At 34.7% G+C, this 12678-nt stretch overlaps 1 protein-coding gene across 1 annotated transcript in view; it reads right to left on the bottom strand.

Moving 5' to 3' along the window:
* Positions 1 to 306: 306 nt before the first annotated feature.
* The window catches only part of LOC123553861 (uncharacterized), a 59182-nt gene continuing 46810 nt past the window's right edge, over positions 307 to 12678 (bottom strand). The window contains exons 8-11 of the mRNA XM_045343557.2: positions 7926 to 8035; positions 7472 to 7540; positions 4539 to 4722; positions 307 to 436 (exon numbers count right to left, since the gene is read on the bottom strand). Coding sequence (XP_045199492.2) covers positions 372 to 436; positions 4539 to 4722; positions 7472 to 7540; positions 7926 to 8035 — 428 coding nt within the window. The 3' untranslated portion in view covers positions 307 to 371. The remainder of the gene's footprint in view (positions 437 to 4538; positions 4723 to 7471; positions 7541 to 7925; positions 8036 to 12678) is intronic.

A 12678-nucleotide genomic window follows, 5' to 3' on the forward strand; every position in this document is an offset into this window, starting at 1 on the left:
TCGCACCCACACAATTAACGGTCATATGAAATTTCCATATGCCCCTCTGTGCATTCTTTCATCACGAGCGGGTACCTGGGTAGAAAGTGTCCATCTGTTAAATGCTTGAACACGAAACACTTTTCCCGATTATCTGAGTGTTTAAAACGTCCCAGTCTGTGGAAAATTGTTCTCCGGGGAAGGAAATACAACTAAACATCGATTTTGACATTATAAAATTCGGAAATGGGTATTTGTTATTTTCATATCGTAGCCAAACACCAAATAAGTCAGTCACCATTAAACAATTAATAAGAAATAAGATGATACATTTTGTCTCATATTTATTTAAGGCAGCCTGGTAAACACATTACCGACAGTTTGAGTTCTTCTTAAGGAATAACTTTTAATGTTTTCATATCAAACTTCCCTTGCAATGCGAGCTTGAAAATACGATCTGAAACAGAAAATTCATCAAGGTCGTATTATAATGATTTGAATATGTATTATTAATAATTATACAATCGAGTGACCGACATTAGAAATAGGCATGTTTTCGAATTGTAAAGAATCGGTATACTTTATTTTGGCATTGAAAAACATATAAGACTGTATTATAAAGCAATATTTATCTTTAAGTTTTATCAAACATTTATTCAAATAAGAAATCTCAAGAAATTGTCTGTTATGATCAGCTTCATCATCACTATGAGACCAATGTACGTGTTGTTTATTGCAAGATAATTTAATGATTAATAAAACAAAAGGGTCATGATGACATTGGATCGCTCGCCTGAGAAAAAAACTACATGCATGAAAAGAGAAACTGATGCTAAATAGAAGAAAGTAGGTCAGTAGGTCACATTCATGTCACTGAAAGTTAGTTTTAAGGTGTGCAAAACTGTACATGTCCTTAAATATCAAGGCTGTATCTTACAAAACAAGAAATTATGTCAATAGGTCATATTCATGGTCACTAAAATTATGTTTTAAGACCTGTGTGCAAGACTGTACATGTCATCTAAATTTCAAAGCAATATCTTAAAAAGCAAGAAAGTAGGTCAGTAGGTCATATTCATGGTCACTGAAAGTTAGTTTTAAGATCTCTGTGCAAAACTGTTTATGTCAACCGAATTTCAAGGTTGTTTCTTAAAAAACTAGAAAGTAGGTCAGATGGTCATATTCATGGTCACTGAAAGTCAGTTTAAAGATTGGTGTGCACAACTGTACATGTCATCCAAATTTCATGGCTGTATCTTACAAAACAAGAAAGTATATCAGTAAGTCAAGGTCACAGTCAAGTGACCCTTAATTACTTGGGACGATCAGGACTGGTAATTATAATAAACAGTCTAGGAAATATGATCTGATAATTTATGAAGTTTTTTTCCCTATATAACTCATATAAAAAGTGAACCTCATGGCGAAGTCTCTTTTCACCCCAGGGGCATATTTCGAACAATAATGTTAGAAATCAACTAGGAAATGATTCATACCAAATATCAAAGGCTTAAGCCTTGAACTTTCAGACAAGAAGATTTTTTAATTGTTTTCCTATATAAGTATATGTAAAACTTGGGACACCCAGGGTGGGGCCTCTTTCCAACTAAGGGGCATAATTTGAATAATCTTAGTAGAGGACTACTAGGCAAGGCAACGTACTAAATATCAAAAGCCTAGGCCTTGCAGTTTCAGATAAGATTTTTTTTTAAAGATCCGGGCCTGGGCGGGGGCAATATTTGACCCTAGGGGGCTAATTTTGAACAAACTTGGTAAAGGACCAATAGAGCTACATACCAATTTCAAAGCCCTAGGCCCTGCGACTTTGGACAAGAAGATTTTCAAAGTTTTTTTCCCTATATAAATCTTTATAAACCATGTGGCACCCGGGCTGGGTTATATTTAACCCTAGGGGGATGGTTTAAACAATCTTTGTAGAGTACTGCTAGACACTGTTACATACAAAATACTAAAGCCTTAAGCCCTGTGGTTTTGGACAAGGAGATCTTCAAAGTTTTCCCTATATTTACCATATTTTATCCTAAGGGGATTATTTGAACAATCTTGGCAGAGGACACTAGATGATGCCACATTACAAATATCAAAGTCCAAAGCCCTATGCTTTAAGACAATAATATTTCAAGAATATTTTCCTATATTATCTATGTAAAACATAAAAAAACATGGCGGGGCCATATTTGACCGTAGGGGGATACTTTGAACTAACTTGGAAGAGGACCAATAACAATATCAAAGCCCTAGCTACTGTTGTTTTGGACAAGATGCTTAAAGATTTTCGTTTGGGTTGCCATGGCAACCAGAGGTCTGCATGGATTTCAACTGTTTGGGCAAGTTTGATAGGAGGCAACCCAAGGATCATTTCTATGAAGTTTCGTGTAAATCTACAAAGTGGTTTTGAGGAGGAAGATTTTTAAAATTTACAATATAAGCCACATAGGGAAAATAAGACCCGCCCCACCACTACGCGTCGAAATTTAAATAAAAAAAATATGAAACCGGCACACTTTCTGAAATATTTTTTTCTCAGATTCTATCGTTTTCAAATTGCTAGTTTTGCAATTTTTGAAAGGGGGCCACCAAAAGATCGTTCCTGTGACATTTGGTGTAAATCTGCCTGCCCAGTGGTTTTGAAGAGGAAGATCTTTTCAGAAATTGTTTCCACACGACGTACGACGGACGACGCACGTCACACGACACACGGCGGACAACGGACATCGCGCGGTCAATATAGCTCACTAAGAGCCTTTAGCTGAACCAAAAGGGAAGTTTTAAAACAGTCTGTAGCTTCCCAATTCATTTATTTCTAATATATCCTACTTGCGCAACCAAAATACGTAAAAGGAGGCAGCAATTTTCTTTTACAAAATTGCACTGCTAAATATATATTTGTCAGTGGGAATATTTGAAATATTTGATAAATACGGTAGTAATGATTTTATATCATTCCATCGAAGTATTATCTATGTAAAACATAAATAAAACATGGCGGGCCATATTTGACCGTAGGGGGATAATTTGAACTAACTTGGAAGAGGACCAATAACAATATCAAAGCCCTAGCTACTGTTGTTTTGGACAAGATGCTTAAAGATTTTCGTTTGGGTTGCCATGGCAACCAGAGGTCTGCATGGATTTCAACTGTTTGGGCAAGTTTGATAGGAGGCAACCTAAGGATCATTTCTATGAAGTTTCGTGTAAATCTGCAAAGTGGTTTTGAGGAGGAAGATTTTTAAAATTTACAATATAAGCCACATAGGGAAAATAAGACCCGCCCCCTAGCGCAACATTTTTTTTAACAAAACAGAACGGCTTGGGCAATTTTGGTAAAGGATAACCTAGAGATCAATTCTACAAAATATTTTTGAAATCCGGCTAACACTTTCTGACAAGATTTTTTTCTTTCAGAGTTCTACGCTGTTTTCAAATTTGGGCAATTTTGAAAGGGGCCACCAAAAGATCGTTCCTGTGACATTTGGTGTAAATCTGCCTGTCCAGTGGTTTTGAAGAGGAAGATCTTTTCAGAAATTGTTTCCACACGACGTACGACGGACGACGCACGTCGCACGACATACGGCGGACAACGGTCATCGAGCGGTCAATATAGCTCACCTGGAGCCTTTAGCTGAACCAAAAGGGAAGTTTTTAAACAGTCTGTAGCTTCCCAATTCATTTATTTCTAATCTATTCTACTCATCATAGCGTCGGCGTCGGCGTCGGCGTCGGTGTAACAACTTCGTTAAAGCTTTGCATGCAAGTATATACAGCTATCTTTTAAAGGCATAAAGCTTTGAAACTTTTTTTTTCTTTTTCTAGGTCAATTACCAACCTCACTGGGTCAAGTTCCATAACTCTGACATGTATTTTGAGCATATTATGCCCCCTTTGGACTTACAAAATCCTGGTTAAAGTTTTGCTTGCAAGTAAATAAAGCTATTACTTAAAGGCATATAGATTTGAAACTTATTTTTTCGTTTTCTAGATCAATAACAAACCTCACTGGATCAAGTCCCATAACTCTGACATGCATTTTGGGCAAATTATGCCCCTTTTTGGACTTCTGGTTAAAATTTTGCGCGTAAGTTATTATCTGCAGAACAAATGCAGATACTAAATTGAAACTAGACATGTGCCTTCGAGGTTATAAAACTATTTGATAGCATCAAGTCCAATAACTCTGACAAGCATTTTCGTCAAATTATGTCCTCTTTTGAACTTAAAACTCTTTCGATATTTTATCATTTTTGGTAATATTTTTCTGCCTCTGGGACAATATTTCGAATAGTCGAGTATTGACTGTCTTACGTACAGCTCTTGTTTTTGTTTGTAATAAAAACTGTATTACAGAATATTTTCATTGGCACTATTTGTATGTATTACAAAATTTGGACCAGAAACGCCGATTGTGTGACCCTCACGTTCTTATTAGATATATTTTGTCAGCTTTATGTTCACGGCTACTAACTGGATTTAACCTGTCGCAGACTTGTTATTATTTATGTGTCTATTTCTGTTCGTTTATCGATGCTGTCGGAACTTACCGTTTAAGTTCTTACAAGAACCGTAGTTACACCCACCATCTGCGCAACAAGAAGTACAGAGTGATGCGGATCGTCTTCCAAGGTTGCCACAATATTCGCTCCGACTCATAAAAGGCGGAAGGGTAACATTTGCAACGCAAACCTTGTAAAACTCGTAAGCTGTTTCCATCACGATTTGACATCTCTGAAATAATTACATGTTTCATCGGAGGTTATTATTATTATTATTATTATTATTATTATCATCATCATCGTCATCATACCTTAGACAACACTAATGACCATTTATACTCGACTGCGAAACAGCTACCGTCCACGCCCTCTAGACCCGGGTTGAGCAGAACTCAACATTTACACATACTAAAAGTACAAAAAGCAATTTAGAGACATCCGCAGATGTATTCAAACGGCGGTGAACATGGAACCTTCAATGATACACGTGTTGAGGCGTGTAATTCCATGAAGAGAGGCGTTTGGTCCCCAGATAAAGTAAAGGGTTTGCCCCAATCGAGAAAACAATTGGCAGAACTAAACAAACTGGAATTAAGAAAGGGGATCGACATTACCTTTAAATCTAGAAATACTCGTGAAACAAATTTAACTTGACAAACTTACTGTGTTTGTATAGCTACATCCAAAAATGAATGTCATGTTCAACAGTCATGTGTTAAAAAAAGAAAAAAGAACTTCAAGTTTTTATTGGTAATGCACATTTATATTATGCTTAGCAATTCATGTGTTAGGCATGCACTTTTTTAAACCTAGCACACTGTACTGCTTATAGAACAAAATGTTAATCTTATACTGACATAAATACTTTGAAGTAAATATTCATATTTTCAAATACGAATCTAGGACTAGACACAAACATTTGGGGTCAGGAGCACCCACTCGAATCCTCCTCCGCCCCCTGCCAACTGTTAGCCAGTATTTTGTAGCGCGTACTAGGTGTAGGTGACGGTCATGAGACTTCAATTTTGTTCTTTGGCATTTTCTCTTTTAAATTCAAATTTAGTCTCATCAGTCAACATGTCAAGAAATTAACTAAACTGAATATAATACAGAAAGGATTATTGCAATATCTATGGTTGGCAAACCGTTAAGCTGGCTTCGTTTTACTAACTTTTTTCATAATGTGGCCATAACTCCTGCATATTCTCTTCAAGGAAATGATGGTAAGAAGGCCTCGTTCACGACCCATTTATTGCGTGATTGTGATACTTAAGTTCCATTTTTCTAAATCTGTTGATACTTGGCATTTGTTTGTAGATATTGGTTTCTAATGATTGAAATCATTAAATCACGAAATAACACATATCAAATGCTATCGTGTGTGAAAATAAAACACTTTGTTGTTAAACTACACGCGATTATTCGCAGTTCGACTGATATCGTCCTGAGCACAACGGATTTCTAATTCATATAGATATCTAAGGCACTATAATAGTAGTTACAGTACGAGTACAGTGCAACCACTGAACCTGCGGGGGAAAATCATGCATAGGGACTTATTCATTTCTAAATTTAGATATACTCATGTTACTTCAACTAGTCCAAATGTTGTTTATTTTCTATTAACAATGCTTGTTTGTGTAATACTGCAGAGAGCTAATTTGTTTTAAAGTTATCTTACTGAAACGTAGAGTAATTCAAAACTTCTAGTGTGACATTATGTTGACCTACACTTGTCATTTTCTTCAATGGTATTCCTACAGTGGTGATCCGACCTGGCAAACTCGACGAGAGTCAAATACAAAATCTCAGATCTGGTATAAAGGTATAATATGGATTTTTTCGCCTGTTTGTGTTTACTTGTGAAATACAAGCCGTTTTCTTGACAGAATTAATGTATGTTTATAATAAAAAGAATCGTTTATCGAGACCTGATAATGACTTACGATAAATACATTCATAAGATTATATAGCTTCTGATTATAGTGTGTTTTTAACAATATATTTACCTATCTAAATTAAACAATGCATTCATTACAATTTTCTCATAACCATTTTAGATGTTTTGAGAACACTACCTATGGATTTTAACCTCTTTGGTGCAAAAGGTACCAATCAATACTTGGAGAAAAATCGACTTATGAATTTCTTTTTTGTTGCCTTTAACGTCACAACGACATAAGTACTGACTATAAAGCGATATCAGTTGGCGGAGGGAGTCATGATACTAATAGAGATTTGAGTATATATGCAAATCTATAGAACAATTCAGAAGTGGGTATAAGCAACATTGAAACATAATTTATAGGGTTGATAATTTGTCGGGATATATAGGCGCTCGTTTCCTTTGCTGTAATTGGTCTGGTAAATTACAATGTGGCAATAAAAATAAGACTTGTGTTAAGACATCTCACTTTCATTTCGTGTTCGGCATTCAAGTCAAAGTTATTCCAATATAAGGCTTGACATAATTCATTAGACACCAACGTTTCATAAAAATCATCATTACATTGTACTGACATGTTGTTCAGACTGACATTAACCCTTCAAAGTCATCTAAAGGATAATAAAATATCGTGATATAGCTCAATATTTCTGGATTACGCAATGACCAATGCTCAATTATCGGTTCTACCTTACAGCTATTTTTGCAAAAATGGACATACACTTCAACTCAATATAAAAATAAAATAAATCCACTTTTTTATAGTGCCACATGTAATCATTATTGAGTTGGTCTTAATTTACTAATATTTAAGCCACTTTTTTATTTTACTGTTTAGATACATCAGATCAAATCAACATTAGGTATGTTGATTCTCTCTTTAAAATCCATAAATACCAAAGGGTCACTTGCTTTGCTTTGCTTTAGCTTTATACTGGAAATTAAATGAAACTCGAACTGGCTCATACCGCTTCTCTTGAAACATATCTTCTAAGCCGTATCATGGTAATGTCTACCATCACAGTAGGATACTTACTAGCTTACTTTGGCAGCCATAGAAAAAGATGTCAGAGCCCATAATATCACTCTGAGTAACATAACACACCTATAAATGAGAGAAGTAATGATATTTACACTTTTAATACATTTTCAAACGTAACATTTTTATATAAGTAAGTAACGACAACGTACAAGTCGTTATTGCAATACCTAGTTTCTATTGGCCGAACTTTCCTTTAAAACATTTGAAAATGTTATTGTCAAACCTTTGTAAATAAGTAACGATCTAATAAAGATGTATATAACTATAAAAGATCTATAACTGTTTCGTGGTACTATCATTTCTTAGAATTCATTTTCTTGCCTCTGTATAAGAAAAGTATTTTAGTTGTTTTATTCAATTTGTAAATTGTTTGTTTCAATTTTTCATGAAATTTGCTTTGTCATTGATAAGTTTTAATGTAATTAATGATGTTAAAATTTGTAAATACCTCATTCTGCTGACAATAGCCAAGCGTTATACACTTTGCTGGATCCCTCACTTCAGACTGTTCAGATGTCCGATGGTCGCACTTGTAACACTCAGATGATTGTATTGAGGCTGTTGATAAAATGTAAGAAAAACATGATATAAAAGATGTTCACCTGGCGGGAAGTTATTTCATTACACTACTTTGTAATAAAGGAACATGGTGGGCGTGATTTCGCTCCAGAATTAATTCAACGTCCATAACGGTGTACCAACCACTGGCCTTATCAAGGTGTTGCAAGAAGATGCTTTTCATGTCGAATATGTTTGTTTGTTTGCATTTGTTTGTGTTACTAGTAATGTATTTACCTTCGGTTTTTTAAGAAATAATAAGTTCCAAAGTGTGGTTTATCGTAGAATAACCCGTGTTTTGAGTTCTTATGCGTAAGAATATACCACGAAGACCGTAGGCCTGAGTGATATATTGTTTCCTATAAGAATGAAAAAACTAGGGTTATTCTACCATAAATCACACTTGGAAACTTGTTATTTCGATTCTTACACGACATACTAGTATCAAGAGCGTTGGAAAAAATGGTAGCTACGTTTTACGACCGTGCTACGCACCTGGATCGGATGACGTCATTGCACGCGAGTGGTTAATTGCAGAATAACCCGAGATAGATTTTGCTCTACATGTATGTAGGTTATTTGCTGGTCGTGTTAGAATTGTTTACATTTTGCACGTATCACTTTTTCTATTTGGAGTGTTTTATGGACAGCTGTTTTCTTAGAATGAGTTTTTTTCTGTTTTAATTTTGTCCTTGTTTCTTTCCCGTAAGGAATTGAGTGTTCGGTGTTCCGTTATATGTAATACCATTTTGGCATGTCTTCCTTTACCATAATCAATTTATAAATACAATGTGACCATACAGAATTATCATGCCTACTTTTCAGTCCAGTTTGAAATACATGAAAATACATTTTATATTTAATATTTTAAATAGAAGGCATTCAACATTTTTATCAGTATTGTTTTACCGATCTAGTAACTTTTCATTAATCATGACTTTCACTCTCCGTTCACTGGCATACATGTTTTTGTGTAAAAGTTCTAAATTTTCAATTCTGTTGTGTAGTTATTAACTTTTGTTGCTGACATAGGCTCAAAATAATATAAAAATATCAATGATAAAATGCCGGGATGTTTGACATAGTACCTCCTGGAAAGGTGTGACATTTCTGCAGATACATGTATTATATTCTTGCACACCGGACTGACGTTTCCGGTGATTTTACCCATGCCGGCAAAACCCATCTGTCACCCCCATGCCAGATGACTCTCGTGCTGTTAATGACAACTAGTGGTTCATGCACTAATAATATATTGTTTATGTAAAATACGAAAAAAGCAGGTACCTTGATAGTTTCTCTCCGTTCCTTATAGTATATTTCTCGATTCAAAATACGTTAGTTTACCATAAGAACATAACGTTACGCTACAAACGACAAAACTAAAGCAGAACTTTGTTATTTTGCGTAACGCAAAACATCGTGACGTCACGTCTGCTTACGGACGTTAATTTCCCGCGCTTTGTGTTCATTCTCCACTATAAGAAAGAGTTCTAAAAAGAAACTAGTTCTACCTTTTTGTAAAATACGGTATGCAAGAAAAAAGTGTGCCAGAATAAAATGCTAACATGTATACGATATGCAAGAAAAATATCAGTCATATGTTTACGAATCGAATGGAAATATCCGTCCCTCGGTCACCTGCCCATGGGCGGTAATTCGACAAGCCTCATTACCGCCAAATGCGCAGGTGCCCTTGGGACCGATATTTCTATCCGATTCGTAAACACATGACAGATATTATTATTCCTAACTAGTCGTCAAGCTTAAGATTCATAATCCGTTTACAAAATGATTCCTTAAAATAACCTTAAATATCTGATTACAGAATATATATATGCATCACTTAATATCAGACAAGTTGTCCTAAATGTAAATTCATGGCCGATTCTGTTGTTTTGCACGAAGGTTCCTGTCTTCTTTTGTCAAACAAATTACTCTGTACTTTAATGTAATATAATGGTTTCAAGTGTGTTTTCCAAGGCGTGATCTTTGTCGCATGAACACCGAAAAAAAATAGTTTCATTTTTTATATTTACATTATATTTCCTTTCCATTTGTATACTATATAATATTATGAATTGCAGATAACTTGTAGCATTTAACATTAAAATCAGCTTCCCGTCCATTCTATTCACCAAACGGAACAACTGCGACGACATCTAAAGAACTTTCTCCCTAACTATACGCGGACGTCGTCAAAACAGCGGTCGGGTATCACTTAGCAGCGATGACGTAACTTTCGCGCCTTTCATTTTGCTATTCATACGAAATGAACGTCAAAAGTTTCAATGGAAAAGAATAGGGCGAATGTAAACATGTACATATATCAAGCATGCATACAGGAATGAAAAGGAAGCTGAAATCTTATTAGAAACTCTCTCCTAATCTTTTGTTAAAGCGCAGTTATACCAAAATACCTATTTTAAAATAATCAATCATATAAAAATGAGTCAGCGAACGTGTAAATTTCAAGCTGCATACATGAAATGAAATCTGTGTGAAGAGCCAATGCTTGTTTGAGTTTTATGCTTCCTAGGGATGTTAACACTACGAAAGACCCGTGGTGACACTTCAACTTCATTATTTCACGCTTTCTGCTTCATGATTTCACGATTTCCACTTCATGAATTCATGAATTCACGATGTTTGCTTCCTGATTTCACGATTTCCACTTCACGAACTCACGAATTCACGATTTCACAATTAAACTTCACGATTTCACGATGAAATTTCACGATTTCTTGATTTCACGATTTCCACTTCACGAATTCACGATTTACTATTTCACCATTAAATATACGATTTCATGATTTCTTGATTTCACTATTTTCAATTGGCCAATCCATTCTGTTACTCTCCATTCAATGAAGTGTATATGTAATGAATGGCCTGGATTATCGAGGATGAGTTTATACTCTTGCATACGTCTGTGTGGAGGTGGGGGATCGATATTGGTGCCTGTACCAACACAGTATTGGATACTTTCAACACTAAAACATGTATGAAAACAATAAGATGTCCGAGTAGCTATAGCTTTTTTAGACAATTCAAAAATGCAAAGTATGTTTATTATGTCCCTGCCATTTATGGCGACGGGGCAATAAGCCTTGCAGTTGTCCGTCCGTCTTTCCGTTATTTTGGAATCCGTATTTCCGTCCATAGACACATTGGTTTCCGTTCATTTAAAAGAGGAAGCTTGCATGGGTTGAATTTATACTTTGTATGTATATCCTTTCCACGCCTGTAACGTATTAAAACGTCTAAGCCGCTTTTTTACGTTTTGAACGGCCCTATTGATCAACTCAGTTTGCATATCATTTATACAGCAGATGGCAATAGCTTACATGTGAATAAGATGCATCGCTTTTCATTTAATAGAACTTACTAAAACCGAAAAAAGGGACTGGAAAAAAAATCACATTTAAAGCAATAATGCATTCTAAAAGTATTGTTTGTAAGTCTATTACCTCATCAGTTGAGGCATTATCGGGCAGTTTCCACTTTCAGTACCTAAACCTAGTTGTGCAAATATATAACACGCCATCTTACATGTAACGAATATCATCTGTGATTTTCTACGTCATACATTAGTCATGTGACTAATAAAGTCGCGAAAAGTTGGCATTGTACTATTAGTATACTTAGAATTTTCAAAATTGTGACTTGCGTAGGCATTCTCTGAAGATGGACGACTACCATGTTAAACGTTATCTACTAGGTGCCACAAGAAAGACTTGCCCGGTAGTCACGTTTGAGAGGCCCTTTATAATGGAATAAACGAGGTCAAAGGTCATTCGGTGCATATTTTCATGTGTGTCACATAAAATACCTTGTATCTTGGTCATTTATTGGTGTAGAATAACAACAATGGTATCAAAATGAAGCTATGGTTTTGTACTTTTATTTACAAACACTTAATTAAAAAATTTCTCATTTACATATTTATGAATATTCATGAAAACTTAAAAAATGGGCAGATAATTCATTAAAAATGTTATTTTCAAATAATACAAAAATTAACATCTTCACTATTTGTGTTTATAAATGGACAAAAATAAGCAATATTACATTTGAAACATTACTTTATATAAATATATATCTTTTTGTAGCATTATTTATTGTTTGCAAGAGTAAATACTGTCAAAAGTGGGTGGGGTATATTAATCATTAAAAAAAAGAAATATTAAATTAAAAAACTGACAATATTTACATTTCTCAAATATAAACCATATTTGAGATAGTAAGATATTTTGATTTTGGAAAAATGTTCTTCATAAATATTAATTAAGAGTTGTTCAGCTCATTTGCATACTCATGAATATTAATTGAAATGTATCAAATATGCATTTAAAACATCCATTTAGTACATATATATCTGTTCTTAACCATTGATAAGAATCTTATCAGTTTTATAAATGTCCAAGTAAAGCTTGTAAATATTCCATGCATTAAGAATATATATAATAAGTATTTAACACTTATACAAATACTGCACAACGTAGTTTACACAGTTCAATCTTGCTCATAGTCTTTTCTCTATACACAATACCATAGGACATTGTTTTAAAAATGTCACAACTTTATTGTCCTTGTTGCCTTGTACATTTCTACAGTTGGTATATAAATAGCCTCGCATGCAC

This window comes from Mercenaria mercenaria, chromosome 7 (assembly GCF_021730395.1).
Source record: "Mercenaria mercenaria strain notata chromosome 7, MADL_Memer_1, whole genome shotgun sequence".
Taxonomy (NCBI): domain Eukaryota; kingdom Metazoa; phylum Mollusca; class Bivalvia; order Venerida; family Veneridae; genus Mercenaria; species Mercenaria mercenaria.